Source organism: Ochotona princeps, unplaced genomic scaffold, assembly GCF_030435755.1.
Source record: "Ochotona princeps isolate mOchPri1 unplaced genomic scaffold, mOchPri1.hap1 HAP1_SCAFFOLD_453, whole genome shotgun sequence".
Lineage (NCBI taxonomy): Eukaryota > Metazoa > Chordata > Mammalia > Lagomorpha > Ochotonidae > Ochotona > Ochotona princeps.
The window spans coordinates 101,492-118,242 of record NW_026701762.1 but is presented as its reverse complement, the minus strand read 5'-3'; the positions used below and the strand labels follow the sequence as shown (position 1 = coordinate 118,242).

General features: G+C 65.9%; 3 protein-coding genes across 4 annotated transcripts in view; 2 read left to right on the top strand and 1 right to left on the bottom strand.

The window, feature by feature from the left end:
* The first annotated feature begins 199 nt into the window (after positions 1 to 199).
* On the top strand, positions 200 to 4,232 carry MROH6 (maestro heat like repeat family member 6). Its single transcript, XM_036498315.2, is given in 15 exon segments — positions 200 to 492; positions 693 to 836; positions 981 to 1,135; positions 1,412 to 1,529; positions 1,684 to 1,868; positions 1,959 to 2,096; positions 2,247 to 2,361; positions 2,450 to 2,593; positions 2,673 to 2,846; positions 2,926 to 3,093; positions 3,182 to 3,301; positions 3,403 to 3,505; positions 3,585 to 3,650; positions 3,727 to 4,009; positions 4,205 to 4,232. Coding segments are annotated over 15 exon segments (2,190 nt in total). The 5' UTR covers positions 200 to 243.
* A 1,052-nt stretch (positions 4,233 to 5,284) lies between these two features.
* GSDMD (gasdermin D) lies at positions 5,285 to 8,053 on the bottom strand. Of its 2 annotated transcripts, none has more exons than XM_058659965.1 (10): positions 7,811 to 8,053; positions 7,420 to 7,612; positions 7,049 to 7,217; positions 6,740 to 6,842; positions 6,578 to 6,613; positions 6,360 to 6,422; positions 6,094 to 6,266; positions 5,872 to 6,013; positions 5,709 to 5,785; positions 5,285 to 5,625 (listed from the first exon to the last, which is right to left on the bottom strand). In XM_058659965.1, the coding sequence occupies exons 1-10, from the start codon at positions 8,025 to 8,027 to the stop codon at positions 5,383 to 5,385; spliced, it is 1,416 nt and encodes a 471-aa protein (XP_058515948.1). In that variant the 5' UTR covers positions 8,028 to 8,053; the 3' UTR covers positions 5,285 to 5,382. The 2 variants fall into 2 exon arrangements, with proteins under 2 accessions (XP_058515948.1, XP_058515947.1); XM_058659964.1 differs by having other exon boundaries at positions 5,288 to 5,625; positions 6,578 to 6,631.
* Positions 8,054 to 14,994: 6,941 nt separating this feature from the next.
* Positions 14,995 to 16,751, top strand: part of ZC3H3 (zinc finger CCCH-type containing 3) — a 59,776-nt gene continuing 58,019 nt past the window's right edge. The window contains exons 1-2 of the mRNA XM_058659973.1: positions 14,995 to 15,156; positions 15,540 to 16,674. Of these exons, the coding sequence (XP_058515956.1) occupies positions 15,069 to 15,156; positions 15,540 to 16,674 (1,223 nt within the window). The 5' untranslated portion in view covers positions 14,995 to 15,068. The remainder of the gene's footprint in view (positions 15,157 to 15,539; positions 16,675 to 16,751) is intronic.

The following is a 16,751-nucleotide window of genomic DNA, read 5'->3' as shown; positions in this document are numbered from 1 at the left end:
GCCAGTCTGAATCCCTGGGCCCCAGCAGGACCTCCTTAGCAGCCCCTGCCAGGAGGGGCTGGCAGCAGCTGATGACTCACGGCCAGCACCTGGCCAGGTCCACAGCGGGCTCCACTGGGGGGGGCGCAAGCACTTGCTCCCTGGCCACGCCCACCCACGGCCCGCCCCAGGCCACTTGTAGGTCAGGCCTGGGCACGACTTCCCTGGGGAGACGCGGCGACAGCTGCTGCTGGCTCGGCAGCTATGGCTGGGGGTGTGTGGGGCCGGGCACGGGGTGCCCCTGTAGGAGCCCTAAGTCTCACAGCTGTGGCTGAAGGGATTCGAGCCAACCAGGAGCGGAGCCTGGGGTCCCCTTCCACAGGCCCCCAGCCTGCGCCTCAAGACTTTGAAGCTGAGGCTGAGCCTACACCAGGGGCTCCAACCCCTGGCGGCGACGGGGAGTCCGGCTCCCCACAGCCAGCCCAGGCACCAGTCCCCGAGGGGCTCTGCCAGGTGAGCGGTGAAGTGGAGGCTCCTCTGTGCCCGGACCTAACCGGGCAGTCTTCCAATTCCCTTGGACTTGGAAGCCAAGCCCTGTAGACAGTGGGCAGTGCCAGGAGTGAGAGGGGCTGCCAGCACGGGGCCCTGTGGGAGGGGGCTGGGGGGGAGCACAAGGGACTTGGCGACTTCCCACAGCCTGTCTGTCCTGGCAGAGTTCCTGCGACGAAGGGGCCCTTGCCGACTTGGCACTGTACACGGCCGCCTGCTTGGAGGAGGCGGGCTTTGCTGGGACCCAGACCACAGCGCTCACCCTGTCCTCAGCCCTGGAGGCCCGAGGGCAGCGGCTGGAGGACCAGGTCAGCCCCGCCCGCCCTCGTCACCTGTGGGTGCCCCTGGGAGGCAGGGATTGACCCAGTGGAATGTTGGCCCCTCAGCAATGTGCTGGGGTCCGGCTGACCTGGCCAGTGACCTCTGCCCTTGGCGCCCCCACCTCCACGTAGGTGCACGCCCTGGTGCGTGGGCTGCTGGCGCAGGTGCCCATCCTGGCCGAGGGCAGGCCCCGGCGGGCAGCGCTGCGGGTGCTGAGCGCGCTGGCCCTGGAGCACGCTCAGGATGTGGTGTGTGCGCTGCTGCCTCGCTCCTTGCCTCCAGACCGGTAATCTGCTGCCCTCCCCTGCCCCCGCGCCCCCCACGCGGCTTCCTTCCCCTTCCTGCTTGGCCCCAGGGGCCTAGGAGCCCAGCTCCCAGGCTCGGCTGACGCATGCCCGCTCCGACTCTGGAGGGTCGAGCGCGCAGGGTGGCGGTTGAGCCCTGGAGAAGTGATGGAATGCCGGGTTTATTTCATGAGCCTTTGTTGGGGTCTCTCCTTGGAGCGGGCAGGCGGGATGAGGGGCACTGCCGGACTACCCCGCAGCCCTAGTCTCACCCTCAGGGCAGCAGCCGAACTCTGGCGCAGCCTGAGCCGGAACCAGCGTGTGAACGGGCAGGTGCTGGTCCAGCTGCTGCGGGCGCTGAAGGGGACACCCGGGCGGGAGCCGCAGGCGCTGGCGGTAGGTGGCCGGGGGCATTTCCACCAACCCAGGGTGCAGGGGCGCGCTGAGTCGTGGAAGGTCCAGCGCGTGGCTGACAACTGGGCCACGTCCCATGCGAGGCGACCCGAGTGCTCTCGGGGCCTGCCAGCTGAGCCGACGACTTGCTCCACAGGCCACCCGTGCACTCGGGGAGATGCTGACTGTGTCGGGCTGTGTAGGAGCCACACGGGGCTTCTACTCGTACCTGCTCCTTGCACTGGTCACACAGCTGCACGAGCTGGCCCAGGGAACGTACTGCCCCGACTCCCCTAAGATTTGGGCCCCATCTCACCGAGGACCGCCGCACAGCCACGCCAGGTGAGAGGCCACACAGGGGCCGGCTGGGGCCGCCACAGCCCGCCCAAGCCTCACTGTCCTTCTCGCCCGCGGCCCCACCTCACACCGCAGCTGCGCTGTGGAGGCCTTGAAGGCCCTGCTCACTGGGGATGGGGGCCGCATGGTGGTCACGTGCATGGAGCAGGCGGGAGGCTGGAGGAGGCTGGTGGGAGCCCACACCCACCTGGAGGGCGTTCTGCTGCTGGCCAGGTGAGGAGAGGCCCCCCGCCCTGGACGGCGCCCCTGAAGGAGGCTCGCCGCTGGCCAGGTTCGGAGCAGGGGGCAGGGGCGGGCGTGGGAGGGGAGACAGGGTCCCGAGGCCCCCGAGCCGAGGGAGTGCTGCCACTGCCGCCCACGCAGTGCCATGGTGGCGCACGCCGACCACCACCTGCGAGGCCTCTTCGCCGATCTGCTTCCCCGGCTGCGCAGCACCTATGCCCCGCAGCGGCTCACAGCCATGGCCTTCTTCACTGGGGTGAGCGCGCTTCCCGGGCGGGCAGCGTGGGGTGGCCTAGGGCTGCGTGCCGGAGCCGCTCGGGCCTGACCCTGGGTGCCCGGCCCAGCTGCTGCAGAGCCGGCCCACCGCACAGCTTCTCCGCGAGGAGGCCATCTTGGAGCGGCTGCGCACCTGGCAGGGCGACCCGGAGCCCACAGTGCGCTGGCTGGGCCTGCTCGGCCTCGGCCACCTGGCGCTGAGTCGCAGGAAGGTGAGGGCTGGGAAGCGCGGCGTGGGGCGGGGCTGGTGGGCAGCGCTTGCCCGGGGTCATCGGGTGTCCGTCCCGGCAGGTGCGGCACGTGAGCACCTTGCTGCCGGCGCTCCTGGGCGCCCTGGGCGAGGGCGACGCACGGCTGGTGTGTGCGGCGCTGGGCGCGCTGCGGAGGCTCCTGCTGCGACCACAGGCACCGGTGCGGCTCCTGAGCTCCGAGCTGGGGCCGCGCCTCCCGCCGCTGCTGGACGACGTGAGCTCAGCCCCCTCTCCCTGGAGCGCCCCCAGGAGACCCCAACCCGCGGCTCGCCCAGACTCACTGTCACCCTCAGGGCCGCGAGTCGGTGCGCGCTTCGGCCGTGGGGCTGCTGGGGACGCTGGTGCGGCGGGGCCGCGGCGGGCTCCGGCTGGGGCTCCGCGGTCCCCTGCGCAGGCTGGTGCTGAGGAGCCTGGTGCCTCTGCTGCTGCGACTGCACGACCCCAGCCGGGACGCTGCCGAGGTCAGCCCACCCTGCCTCTCTGGGCCGGGCTCCCCTCCATGTCCGCCCCCCGTTGAGCGCTCAGCCTGTCTCCCTCCCCGTGCGGCAGAGCTCCGAGTGGACCCTGGCCCGCTGTGACCAGGCCCTGCGCTGGGGCCTGCTGGAGGAGGTGGTCACTGTGGCCCACTACGACAGCCCGGAGGCCCTGAGCCGCGTCTGCCATCGCCTGGTCAGTGGGGGACCGGGGCGGCCAGGGTGTGGCTGGCTGCTGCGTGGGGGGACTTTGGCCCACCCCTGGCCCCATCCCACCATGAGCTCCCCTACTCCCAGGTTCAGCGACACCCGGACCACCTGCGCCAATTCCTGAGCCAAACCCAGGGCTACCTGCGCAGCCCGCAGGACCCCCTGCGACGGGCGGCCGCTGTGCTCCTAGGTGAGGTGAGGCCTGTGGGTGGGGGGCACTGGGGTGGGGCCAGCCGGTCCCCCACGGCTCACGGACGGCCTCTATCCAGGCTTCCTCGCTCATCACGCCAGCCCCAACCACCTGAGCCAGGACTTGCTGGACTCCCTACTGCAGGGTGAGACGCCGACCCGTCCCAGGGCCTGGGTGGCGCCCTTCTGGCTTGCCTGATCGCTCCCTCTGTCCCCTGGCAGACCTTGACCAGCTGCAGAGTGACCCGGTGCCCGCGGTGGCCGCTGCGGCACACGTGTCCGCCCAGCAGGTGGCGATGCTGGCCCGAGCGCCAGGCCCACCACGCGGCCGCCTCCTGCTCCGTCTGGTCCCACGAGGGGCTCAGCCGGCCCGGCCGCTGCCCGTCTATGCCGACAGCCCCTTCCAGCGCCGCAGCCTGGCCGACCGCTGGGGCTGCCCCTGATCTGGGCCACAGCCACACGAAAGGCCCCTCCGGGTGCAGGACACAGGAGTATCCACGGTCCTGTGGGACCCACACGTGAGGGGTCAGCCCTGGGGCACGTGTGTCTGCTGGACCGTGAACAGCATGGGCCACAGCACGCGCCGTGGCAGGACACTCAGGATGGTGAGCGCCTTCCGGCTGCTGAGCCTGCCTAGCAATGCTCACCTGGTACACAGGGCCACACGTGGGGGTGGGCTACACTGCTTACTCTGTCCCAGGTTTCACCTCCTGCGGGTCCACTTCTGACCCAGCCTGCCTGGGACTGGGGGACGGGGTGGGGTGGGAGAGCTAGATGCGGCTCCTGTTCCTGCCGTGGCCTGGCCTACATCTGCCTGCCGCAGCCATTTGGGGCAGCCAAGCAGCAGGTGGAAGGTCTCCATCCCTCTTCACAAAATAAAGGCAGCAAACCTCCATGTCTTGTCTGCTCAGGTTGCCAAGGTCAAGCCGGTGGTGAAGGTTAGAGTCACACTGCCCTGTAGTCCTGGTTCTGGGTCTCTGTGGGGGTCCTTGTGCAGCCGGACCCTCAGACAGCAGCAGCACCACGAGGTGTGGCCTCATGGCCACCCCACTAACAAGGCCTTGGCCGGGCACCTGCCCAGAGCTGGCTGCTTGGGGCCAGCCTCTGTGCCACAGCAGCCCCACCTGGCTTGGCCCAGGCCCAGCACGCAGTGTTCTGTGCAAGGCCCAGGCCATGAGTCAACTGGACCTTCACAGAGGCTGCAGGGGATGTGGTGTGTTGTATGACCACCTGCTGAAGCCCAGCAGGGTCCAACTCGCATCGGGGGGGCAGGGCCTGGAGGGCAGGGCTGGGCTCCCCGACAGGCTGGTGTCGGCTTTGGTATGCACCTGCTCTCAAGGGGGGGCATGAGCCCTCTGCAAATGTGGGCAGGACACTGACTGGGCCGGCTTCTTGGGTGCTTTCTCAGCTAGGCTGCCCTGTCCCCTCTGTCCATCCCCTCCTCTGGCCTCTCAAGTGTCCATGTGCAGGACGGGAAGGGGTGCTGGGCCAAAGGACCCAGATAGGCCTGAGCTGCACAGTAAGACAGCTCTGTCCTGCCCATCCTAGCCCCCAGGGTACCTGTGGCTCAGTGCCACCAGAACCTGGACATAAGACACAGTGCTTGCTTTCTGGAAGCTGCCGGCCCTGCTGACCTGGCCACCTAGTCTACACTGACTCCCGCTCTGAGCCAACATGCCTGGACGAGACAGGGGCCAGAACACTGCTCCCAAGTGACAGCTGGGTGCAGTCAGCCACCATGAGCTGCAACTCCCGCCTTCAGGGTCTGTCCCACCCTCTTCCCGCCCCAACCAGGCCCTCAGAAACATCCTCAAACTGTCCCTTCACACACCGCATTTACTGCTGCCCCAGCACCTGGCCTCACACACAGCCAGCAACCTAGCGGAGCTGCCGGCTCAGGCCACACAGAAACGCCAGGCAGGTGTAGAGTGCACATGTGCGGTCCTGGGCCTGGGGCTCCCAGTGCACGTGCGGGGCGGCTGCCTGCAGCTCGTGGCCACACTCCTCCAGCAGGGTCCAGGCAGGCTGGTTCTCATCCCAGCCTCTCTCCAGCAGACCGGTGGGCAGGGTTATGATGCTGGGCTCCTGCCAGGGGGTGCTCTGCTCCAGAAGGTTGTGTACCTGCAGGGTGGGGTGACTCGGTGAGGCCCTGGACCCCAGTGGCTGCCCACCTGGCCCACCGTGCCCCGCCCCCATGCACTTACCAGCTGCAGATGGCACGCCAGGGCCTCTGTGTCCAGCGCCACCTCAGCCAGCAGCTCCTGCTGATTGCCACTCAGTACTGAAGAGAGCGCATAAGGGAGGTATGACCGAGAAGGCCCAGCCCAGGGAGCCCCTGTCCCTTCCTCTGCAGGCATGGGGCCTCACCGGTCAGTGCCCCCAACAGGTACAGGACCGGGTCAGCGATTTCCTCCACCAGCTCCCCAGAGGACAGCATCAGGCACTCGAGCACTGCACTGGTCACCCCGTCCAGGGGCTGGAGCTGCTTGCCACGCAGGCCCTGCTCCAGCTGGGGTACACAGGCACGTGGGGTGTGAGCCAGCACCAGAGAAGCCCCACCCCACCCCACCCACATCCCCTTCAGCTCACCAGCTCCTCCAGGGCTCCCAGGGCCGCGGGGTCCCTCAGTGCTGCGGCCAGGCCCCCCAGCAGCTTCTGGCTCAGTGTGGCATCCATGCACAGCAGCTGGCGGCCTATGTCCTCCACCTCTGCCTTCAGCCCCCGGAAGTCTTCAGTCGACCCTGACTCCTTGTCAGACCCATCTATAGGTTCCCAGTACGGCATGCCAGTCACAAAGAGCCGGCCCAGCCAGGGAAGTCTGCCAGCATTCCCTGGGGTGCCAATGGGCCACTGACCTTCCTCAAATTCAAAGTGTTTAAGGCTGCACCTTGCCACACAGGATTGGGAGGATGCGTCATCTGGGGCACAGGAAGGCTTGTCACTTGGGCAGGGAGGGTGGGAGGGACCCAGAGGGCCAATCAGTCCCATTCCTCAGGCTCCTGCCAGCACCGTGGGCACCGCAGGCTAGGGGCGCCCGGGGCCAGGGGCAGGCCAGGAGGTCTTGGGTCCTCACCTCTGCCGGGCCCCTGGAAGGTCCTTTGCTTCTTCTCTGGGATGAAAAGTAAGTCTGAAAGCAGGCACAGCCACAGGACAGGTGGTCAGCTGCTCCCCGCCCTCGGGCCTGCTCCGACCCAGGAGCCGGCCTCCCGGCCACCCGACCCCCGCCCGTGCTCACCCCAGTCAGAGTCAATGATCAGCTGGGCCACCCGGAAGGCAAGGATGCTGCCCTCAGGAATGGTGACTGTCCTCTTCCGGCTCAGGTGGCCCTGGCCCTTGCCCTGAGGGATGACACGGCTTAGGCTAGGCTCTGGACTCTGGGTCCAGGGCTGTGGGCTGCATGCTGACAGGCTCATCACCGCTGGTGGCCAACATGGGCCCAGGACGCTCTGGCTCCTCGGCCACAGGTGGGGCTGGGAGTGCCCACAGAGGGTGCCCGGGATGCTGCCCGCCCAGGTGAGGCCCAGGGTCAGGAATGGACATGCACCTCAAAGGACATGGCTCCAGGCACTCCCAACTGGCCTGAGCCCTCCAGCCTGCCAGCCTGGGTGACTTGGACCTCTTGCTGGGTCTGCAGCACCTCCGTCACCACAAACACATTGTCCCCACGTTGGCGCAGCTGCTGCAGGATCTTGGGTTCTGGGCGCCGCAGTCGCCTGTGGCCCAGGGCACGCAGCTCATGGGCAACCCCAGCGGCCTTTTGCCTGCTCAGGGCACCCAGCAGTGTGTGGCCGCCAGGAATGCTGCACCTGCTGGTGTCAGAGGGGTGCAGCCGGAGAAGGCCCACCCCAGCTCCCCGCACCCTCAGGCTCCAGTCCTGGCCCCCAGGACCCAGCAGTGGCTGCACTTCCTGCTCACCTATCCCGGTGCAGACTCTCCAAGGTCTTGGAGTCCACTAGGAGCCGGCACACGTTCATAGAGGTGTTGTGGCTTTTGGAAACTGCAGCCTCGGCTGCAATGCTCCCCCGGCCAGGGCCTGCCAGCTGTACACTGCCCTCTAGCTGCCCGTCCGTGGCATCACAGAAGAGGAAGGGGCCCACGCACTCCAAGTCTGCAGTGAGATCAGACCCGGGCCTGTCCCTGGGCCACCATCCTCCCCTAGCTGTGACCACACCCAGGCCGGTGCCAGCAGCCACTGCCCCCTGCTCATCTTGTCCCAGAAAGTCCTTAAAAGGCAGAGCCCAGGGTGGCCAGGCTGGGCCCAGACTGCCATGCCCTCCCCTCGCCCTGCTACGGACGCCACTGGCACCTGGTTCTGGGGCCTCGGGCTCCAGGATGTCCTTGATTGACATGTTGACACAAGTGTAGCGGGGCTTCCAGAACCAGGACCTGGAGGGCTTCCTGTGCAGCAGGGAGTAGGGCCGGAAGCTGCTGGAGCTGCCCAGACTGTCCACAGGGGTGAACTGCCCTGTGTTGTCCAGCTCCCGGACCACGCTCCGGACCACCCTCTCAAAGGCAGACGGCATGCTCCTGATGGGAGTGGGCGAACAGCAGGGCACTGCTCCTCAGATCTGGAAAGCAAGTATTGGGGGAGTTGGACACTGGGGTGCCTCCCAGCAGCTGTGGCTGGGTTCTTGGGCACCTGGTTGGTGGGAAGTTCCTGCTCCTGACCACTCCAATGAGCAGAGGAAGCAGCAGGCTGGTGTGCCGCTCTGTTTGTGACTTAGCTCCCTGCTTGTGGCCTGGGAAAGCAGCAGAGGATGAACCAACCCTTGGGTCTCTGCACCCACACGGGAGGCCAGGAAGCAGCTCCTGCCTCTCGGCTTCAGCCTGGCTCAGCTCTGGCCATTGTGGCCATTTGGAGAGTGAACCAGTAGATGGAAGATCTTTCTCTCTTTCTGGGTCTGACTTAAAAAAAATAATAATATTTTGGGGCCCGGCGGCATAGCCTAGCGGCTAAAGTCCTCGCCTTGAACGCACCGGGATCCCATATAGGCGCCGGTTCTAATCCCAGCAGCTCCGCTTCCCATCCAGCTCCCTGCTTGTGGCCTGGGAAAGCAGTCGAGGACGGCCCAAAGCCTTGGGACCCTGCACCCGCGTGGGAGACCTGGAAGAGGTTCCTGGTTCCTGGCATCGGACAGGCGCGCATCGGCCTGTTGCGGCTCACTTGGGGAGTGAATCATCGGAAGGAAGATCTTCCTCTCTGTCTCTCCTCCTCTCTCTGTATATGTGACTTTGTAATAAAAACAAATCTTTAAAAAAAATTAATATTTTAATGGGCATGGTGCGATAGCTCAGTGGCTAAATCCTCATCTTGCAAGTGCCAGGATCCCATGTGGGGGCAGTTCATGCTCCACTTCCCATCCAACTCCCTGCTTGTGGCCTGGGAAAGCAGCAGAGGACGGCCCAAAGCCTTGGGAGATCTAGAAGAAGCTCCTGGCTCCCGGCTTCAGATCAGCTCAGCTCTGGCTATCTTGGCCATTTTGGGGGTGAACCAGCAGATAGAATATCCTTCTCTGTCTCTCCTCTCTGTAAATCTGCCTTTAGCTTCATTCATTTATTGAAATTAGTTGAAAGATGGAGTTAAGACAGAACAAACAGCATGCTGTCCCATGGGCTGGCTCACTCCCCAGATGGCTAGGACGTCAGAGCTGTCTGATCTGAAGGAGCCAGGAGCCTCTGCCAGGTGCCTGCATGGGCACTGGGACCCTTGGTCCATTTTCTGCTGCTTTCCCAGGCCACAGGCAGGGAGCTGGGTGGGAAGTGGAGCAGCTGGGACTGGAACTGGCATGTCAGGGGATGCTGGCAACACAAGAGGAGACGGAGGTCACTATGCCATAGCCTTGGCTTTGAAAAAGGTCAGTAAAATAAAGAGGAACGAAGCAGCGTGTCCACCTGCTGTCCACTTGTCCCTGTCCCCACAGTTCCCTGAGTGTTCCTGACGGGTACCAACCATACCCTCAGCAGCCCCATGCTGGTAACATGGTCCCTGCCTACCGGGACAGGCCCTGGCTCAGTGCTGGAGGGAAGGTTGGACATCCATGTCCAACCAGGGAGCTTGGGGCCAGCCGGCAGGAGCGGGCAACACCCGGTCAATGTCCACAGCACCTGGCTGCTGCTTCCCTGCCTCAGGGGACAGGAGGGAGCTGAGCCCTGCTCTCACAGGGGCCAATGGCAAACCCAGCCAGGATCCCAGCCCCCTTTCCTGGAGCTCCAGGACCCTCCTGCTGGGGCTGAGGCTTCAGCCTGCAGAAGCCAAGGCCAGCCAGAGTGGCCACAGGCCCGCTCGGCCCACCGAGGGGCTGTGTGTGGAGCTAGGCCTGCAATTGGCTGCTCTCGGCGCAGCCCTTCCCAGGCCTGGCGACAGGTTCCCTGCCCTGCCCAGAGTGCACAGGAGTGCTCACCTGACGTGCTGGTGCCAGGAAGGGAAGCCAAGCGGCCATGCAGGCTGGGGTCTGTCTCTATGTAGCTGGGTCCAGTGGGGCCCAGAAGTGAAAGCAAGCGGAGCTGGGGCCCGCCCAGGACACCCTCCCGGAAATGTCCCTGGGGCCCGCCCAGCCCCCTCCTCCCAGGAGGAAGTACCTCCTGCCCCTTCCCCTCCCCTCCCTGACAGCCCCACTCTTCCCATCCTGGGGCTCAGCAGCCTGGGCAGAACCAGGAGTAAAACATGGACAAAGCCGGAAGCACCAGGAGAGGCGCCTGACCCCTCGGTGACCCCCAGCAGAGCAAGCTGGAGCCCGTGGGTGTGCTGCTGGCTGCCCTGGACAAGCATGCCAGCCCTGGTGCTGGCAACCCCCAGGCTGCCGTTTCCAGAGGTGGGCAGGACAAGCCCTGCCCTGCAACAGCCGAGCAGGGGAGGAATGGCACACAGCCACTGCCAGGATGCCCGACCTGGCTGAGAACACACCCAGGGCAGCTGAGTGCCCGGGAGAGCTGCCTGTGCCCAGCTCTTGCCCTGCCCCAAGCGCTTCTCCTGGGTGTGACCTGTCCTGGTCTGGGCTGCTGGTGGCAGGAGCGACCAGGTGCGGCATTGCGTACATGTGTGTACTCACGCGAGTGCATCCTGCGTGTACTTGTGTATGCACGTCAGAGGGGCCCTGTGGAGGAACCATGGCGGGCTGCAGAAAGGGGCCCCCTCTGGGCAGCTCCCTCCTCCAGCTCAGCCCCCTTCTCCCCTCTCCCTGGCTGAAGGTCTGGTCCCTGGGCAGGAGGTGGGGCCTCTGCCAGCAGGGTAAGCTAGGTCCTGCAGGGGTGCACCAAACCTCTTTGGTGAATGGCCCAGCCACCAGGGGTGGGGCGGGGTGTCAGCAGGAACAAAGGCCAGCTGCCTGACCTGGGGCAGTGCCAGCGCTGCTCTGGGCTGAGCAAGTGCCGGTGCAAAGCTGACGTGCTGGTGCAAGCCCCACCCCCACCTGGAAGTGCCGGGCAATGGGCTCTGCCCACAGGAAAGGCAGGTGTGCTCACAGCCCAGGGAGGCCAGGGGCTAAGGCGGCTCAGTGGCAGGCTTCTGTATGCTAGGAGAGGCCCCACATCCCAGCCAAGGGCTCTGGGACCCCCACAGATGTACCCCAGGGACTCTGGTGGTGGGCAGAGCTGGGCACTGAGAAGCCAAGCTGGGCAGGGGGTGGCCCTGCAGGAGGGCACTCTATTGTGCCCACCCCACCCTTCCCATCCTGACTTCTCCTGGGGGCACTGTGCTCAGTGCCTGGCCCCTGGGCCAGTGTGCAGTGCCCCTGCAAGCCCCTGACACCATGGCTCCGGCTCGCTTGGGCAAAGCGGACCCCCCAGAACACACCCAGATCTCTACCCTGCCTCACCTTCTGCTGAGCTGCCCACAGTGCCACCCAGGTGTGCTGGTCACCTTCCTAATGCACAGGTTCCTGCTGTGCCAGGGAGTTCCTGTAGGGAGCAGCTGGCAGGGCCTTCGCTGCCCCTCGCGTGGGCGCAGGCCTGTCACAGGAGCTGTTATGCATGCGCTTCAGAGCCTGTGCGCAGTGTGAGGGACCCTCTCGCGGATTTCCGCCTCGGGGCGGGGGACCCGGATGAAGCTCCCTGCTGCTGGCTTTTGCCTGGACATTGTGGTCATTGGGGAAAGAACCAGAAGATACATGTCTCCTTCCCCTTCTTTGTAGTTCTTTTTCTTATTTTCTTAAAAGACTTCATTATTTTTATTGGAAAAGTGGATATACAGAGAGGAGAGACAGCAAGGAAGATCTCCCGTCCGATGGTTCACTTCCCAAGCAGCTGCAACAGTCGGAGCTGAGCCAATCCAAAGCCAGGAGCCTCCTCCAGGTCTCCCACGCGGGTGCAGGGTCCCAAGGTCTCCGGTCGTCCTCGACTGTTTTCCCAGGCCACAAGCAGGGAGCTGAATGGGAAGTGGGGCCGCTGGGATTAGAACTGGCGCCCATATGGGATACCAACGCATTCAAGACGAGGACCTTAACTGCTACGCTATCGCGCTGGGTGCAGTTCTATCTTTCAAACAGGCTAGATCTGGGGGCCAGGCAGGATGGCTCAACTAGCAACCCTCCACTCTGCAGTACCGGCGTCCCACATGGCACCGCTTCGTGTCCAAATCCGCCTATGTGCACACGGTGGTTGTGACTGCCGGGTCGGTTCTTTCTCCAGCCCTGTCTCCTACGTTGACCAACGCGTGCTGCAGCCTGATCCTGTCCCCACACACCTGGCCCTCACATAAATCAGCAGGAGCTGCAGCCTAGTCAGAGTGACCCCCAATACCCCCACCAGGCCCGTCTCTTTCCCTGGTTCTTGTATGTACAGCAGACTGATCCAGTCTGTCCAGTCCACAGTTACACTGGTGGGTGCCACTCTTCTCGGCATGCCTGCCACCAGCCCCGGTTCTCTAGTGGGAGCGGCAACCTAAAAGGGAGGTGCCCACAGCTTCCCTGCTGGGCCCACTCCCACTCCCGGATCTTGCACTCTCCAGGCGGTTCTGCAGTCTAGCTCGACAGAATTTGGCCCCAGTGCCAGCACCTGCCAGCTGATGCTGCGGCAAAGCCCAGCCAACCTGCACCCATTCTGCTGTGTACGGATCAGTAGCAGTCAATCCAGCCGACATTTACCCCTAACCCAGCTCACCTGCAGGTCAACAGGCCTTATAGCCCTGCTGGGCCTGGTCTGTCCCTGATCGCAGCTCTCACACTCTCCAGTGGGAGCAGTGGCCCAGCAGGGGACCTTCATACAGCACTCCTACCGCGTTTGCCCCCTTCCTCCCTGGCTCTTATAGGTGCTGGTTGGGCGCTGCCACCCGGTCTGGCATGGTCTGCCTCACTTCAGCATGTACCAGTGGGTGCTGTAGCCTGGCCCGGCTCATCCCAGTTCCAACTCATGATGGACGGGGCTACAGCTTAGCCCAGCCAAGTCAGCCCCCAGTCCTGGCCCTCATGTGAACTGGCTGGCACTGCAGCCCAACCTGGCCTGTCCCTCACCCTATTTTTCTTGGATTTGGCAGCAGGTGATATGAACTGGCCCAGCCTGGCTCACCCCAGGCCTGAGCAGCACGTATGCTGGTGGACACCATTACCTGGCCTGGTCTGGGCTGCTCTCAGCCTTGGTTCCTGCGCTCCCCTGCAGGGACTGTGTCCCAACAGAGTTCCCCAAGCTCCTCCATCAGAACCTCTCCCAATGCCAGATCTCATGTACACCAGTGGGTCCATGGGTCAGCCCTATTTAGTCCACCTCCTGTCCTAGCAGGAACAGTGGCCTTTCCTGACAGGCCCATACCTATTCCAGTTCTTACTGTTGGGTGCTACAGCCTAGTCCACACCCAGACACAGCTCACGCATGGCTCAGTAGGGGTAGAGACCTAACACAGCCTGTCCTCCACCCAGCCTGGTTCTCACAAGCACCCATGGGCACTAGAATCCAGTCTGGCACACCTCAGCCCCAGTCCACACCTGTGCCAAGGGACACGGTGACTGTTCAGACCGGACTGCAGCCTCCATTCTGTTGCTCGTTCACCAGTGGGAACCACCACCCAAGCGCTCCAACCAGGCCTGTTCCCAGCCAGAGCTCTTGCGCGTGCCAGTGGTTGCTCTGACCCAGCCTGGCACAGTCCCTCCCATCTTGGCCTTTGCCTTTGGATGCTGCGGCCTGGCCTGACTCGGCTGGCCCCGGTCCCAACCGTCGCTGGTGGATGCTGCTACCCTGCCCTGCTCAGTCTGCTCCCATCCCTGGCTCATGCAAACCAGCAGGTGTGACAGCCCAGCCCGGCATGATTTGCACTCCAGCCTGGCTTCTGCACTTACTAGTGGACTAAGCTTTACTCGGCCCTGCCCCATCTGCCCCTTTCCAAAACCACCCCACACACTCGCCAGTGCCCAACACCCAGGCCTGGACCATGCGCTCACCAGAGGAGTTTCCCCAAGTTCCCCCACCCGGCCCACTCCCAGACCTAGATCTCACCCATGCCAGCCGGTGCTAGACCAGGCACAGCCTGAACCTCCATCCCGGCCTTTGTCTAAGCTGTTGGACGTTGTGGTCCTGCCCGCCCCACACGCTGTGTTAGGGTGCCCATGCAGGTGCTGCAGCCTGGACCTGTCCGAAGACATGTTAAAAACAACCTTAGAGCGAGAGATCTGTACCCACCAGCTCATTTCCCAAACACCCACAGCAGCTGGGGCTGGACTGGGCCAGGAACACGACCCAGCCTGCTCAGGCGGCTGGCGGGATCTGCAGCTACAGGCAGCAGGGGCTGGGCGCAGGCGGTGGCAGTGGGACGTGGGCAGCGGAATGGGGGCCACAGCTTGGTCCATTGCAACTCTTGGCGAGCATTTCAGCGCCTTCCGGCACGCAAGTATCGGGACAGGGTTACGGCCTCGGATCCATCCGCCCTCCAGCCACTGCTGGAGGGGTCGTGCCCGGTGCTGCGGGGATGGCGTGGGACTGGGCACTGTGTGTGGTGGGTCTAGGCGGATGCCCCCACATCCTGCATCCCGAGCGCCCAGCCCCTCCACCCTGCTCCGGGGGGCGCCCAGCAGGGCAAGTGAGGGGCGTGCCCCGGCCTGCCCCTCCTGCACACCTGACACCTGCATGTTCTTCCTGCAGCTGCCTGTGTTTGGGAAACAGCTAGTGAGAGAAAAATGCATTTACTATCTCACATTTCGGAGTCCTTTTCTCTTGCTCTTCGAGAGAGACGCACCTCGCCGGCTCAGTGCCCACACGCCCGCCACGGCCGCCGGAAGCCTGGACCCCAGCCCAGGTCTCACACACACTCATCTCCAGCACCTGCCCACGCCTCGCGAGGCTGCCCGCCAGCCCGAGGCACCCTTCTCCGTCTGCCCACCCAGTCCCGGGGACCCCAAGGGCTGCTGCGCGCCGACTCGGCCCCTTCCCAGCCGCACCCCGGAAGCCCCGAGCCGTTCACGGCGCTCCCTAGTGACGCCACGCCTCGCCTCGCCTCGCCAGCTGCGCGTGCGCGGCCCCGCCTCCGAGGCGTTGCCAGGCGACGGCGCGTCCTCCCGGCCGCCGCGCAGCCTTTCGCGGCCCCGCGGCCCGGCGTTTCCGGCCCCGCCCGGCCCCGCCCGCCGGGCCGCGGTCGCGCAGCGATGATGTCGCGGGGGCCCGGCCGGGCGTCGCGGATTCGGGAGATGGACGAGAAGGAGCAGTTACGGCGGCAGATCCGCCTCCTGCAGGGTGGGTGTCCCCCGCTCGTCCCCGGCCTCCTCCGTCCGGTCGGTCGGGTGCGGCCGGCTGCCTGCCGGCTCCGTCGGCCGGGCTTCGGGCTCTCCCGGGACGGCGGCGGGCTGGGCAGGCGCGGCCGCTCGGCCGGCCGGGGTGCAGGGCGTCCACCCGCTCAGCCGGCCGCGGTGCGGGGCGTCCACCCGCGGGGCCCGTGGCCGTGTGGCCGGCCGGGGTGCGGGGCGTCCACCCGCTCAGCCGGCCGGGGTGCGGGGCGTCCGCCCGCGGGGCCCGCGGCCGGTGGCCACCTTGGGGAGAGCCGGGGGCGAGGCTCCGTGTCACGCAGCGGGCCGGGGGCGCGGGCCGCCCGCCGAGCTGAGCTGTGGCCGTCCCCGCAGGTCTCATCGACGACTACAAGAACCTCCACGGCAGCACCCCGGGCCCCTCGGCTGCCTCGCGCTGGCCCCCGCCGCCCGCCTACGCCGGGGACAGGACCTTCGGTGGCCGCTGCTGCCGCCCAGGCCGCAGAGACTTCTCCCGCCACGGGCCTTCGTGGCGCAAGAAGTACTCGCTGGTCAACTGGCCCCCCGGGCCCTCGGAGCCGCCGGGCGACCGCGCTGGGCAGACGGCGCCGGCAGCGAGGGCTGCTGGGCAGGAGCCCGAGGACGCGGGCGCTCGGGAGGATGTCCTCGAGAGACAGGTCCGGCTCGGCTCGGATCAGAGCATGGTCATCAGAATCAGGTCGCCGTCCAAGGCCGGCTCCGCCACAGCCACCGGCCTGCCGGAGGACGCCCCCTGGGGAGACCGGAGACCCCAGGGAGGCGAGGGGGAGCCCTCCAGGCCGGGGAGCACCAGCTGCAGCGTGGAGGACCCCCTGCTGGTCTGCCAGAAGGAGCCGGGCAGGCCCCGCACGGTGAGAGCTGTGGGCAGCGCCCGTGGCAGCCCCCCGGGGCCCCGGCGAACGGTCAGCGAGGGTGCCCTCAGGGCGCACCTGCCCGCCGCTGCCACCCTGGGCCGCAAAGTGGGCCCTCACTCTGCGGCCAGCTGTGACGGGAGAGTGAGGACCAGCCACCCGGACCAGCCGGTGCCGGTGGACCCCACGCCTGCGGCCGGGCAGGCCCGCCAAGCCCCCCTGCTGGCAGCGGCACTGTCCAGCAAGTTCCGCAGGAACAACTACAAGTGGGTGGCAGCCTCGGCCAAGAGTCCCCGAGCCGCCCGTCGGACCCTCAGCCCCCGAGCCGCTGCGGAGAACGTGGGCAAGGGCCTTGGGGCCGTGGCCGGGCACGACAAGCCCAGGAAGCCACCAACCACGGCCTCCAAGCCTGGGCCCTCCCCCAGCAAGTACAAGTGGATGGCCTCCAGCTCCTCCTGCTCCTCCTCCGGGTGGCAGGCAGAGGCCGGCAGCCGGGACCCCTGCCGGCCGCCCTCCCCAGCACAGGCCGGGGGCCCGAAGCCCGTCCTGGGAGAGAGCCCGCTCTCGGCTTACAAGCTGAAGAGCCGCACCAAGATCATCCGCCGGCGGGGCAGTGCCAGGTACGTCTCCTGCCCACACGGCCTGCTGTGGCCTGTCGAGGCTGGTGCCCCCAGGTGTGCTGGAGCGTGCAGGGCAC

Excerpts from the sequence above, each read along its gene's own strand:
- GSDMD (XM_058659964.1), bottom strand. The coding sequence starts at position 8,027 with ATGCCGTCTGCCTTTGAGAGGGTGGTCCGGAGCGTGGTCCGGGAGCTG. Across the intron at positions 6,843-7,048 it reads CTGGAGCCATGTCCTTTGAG|GGCAAGGGCCAGGGCCACCT; the intron begins GTGCATGTCCAT and ends GTCATCCCTCAG. Across the intron at positions 6,632-6,739 it reads GATCATTGACTCTGACTGGG|ACTTACTTTTCATCCCAGAG; the intron begins GTGAGCACGGGC and ends GCCTGCTTTCAG.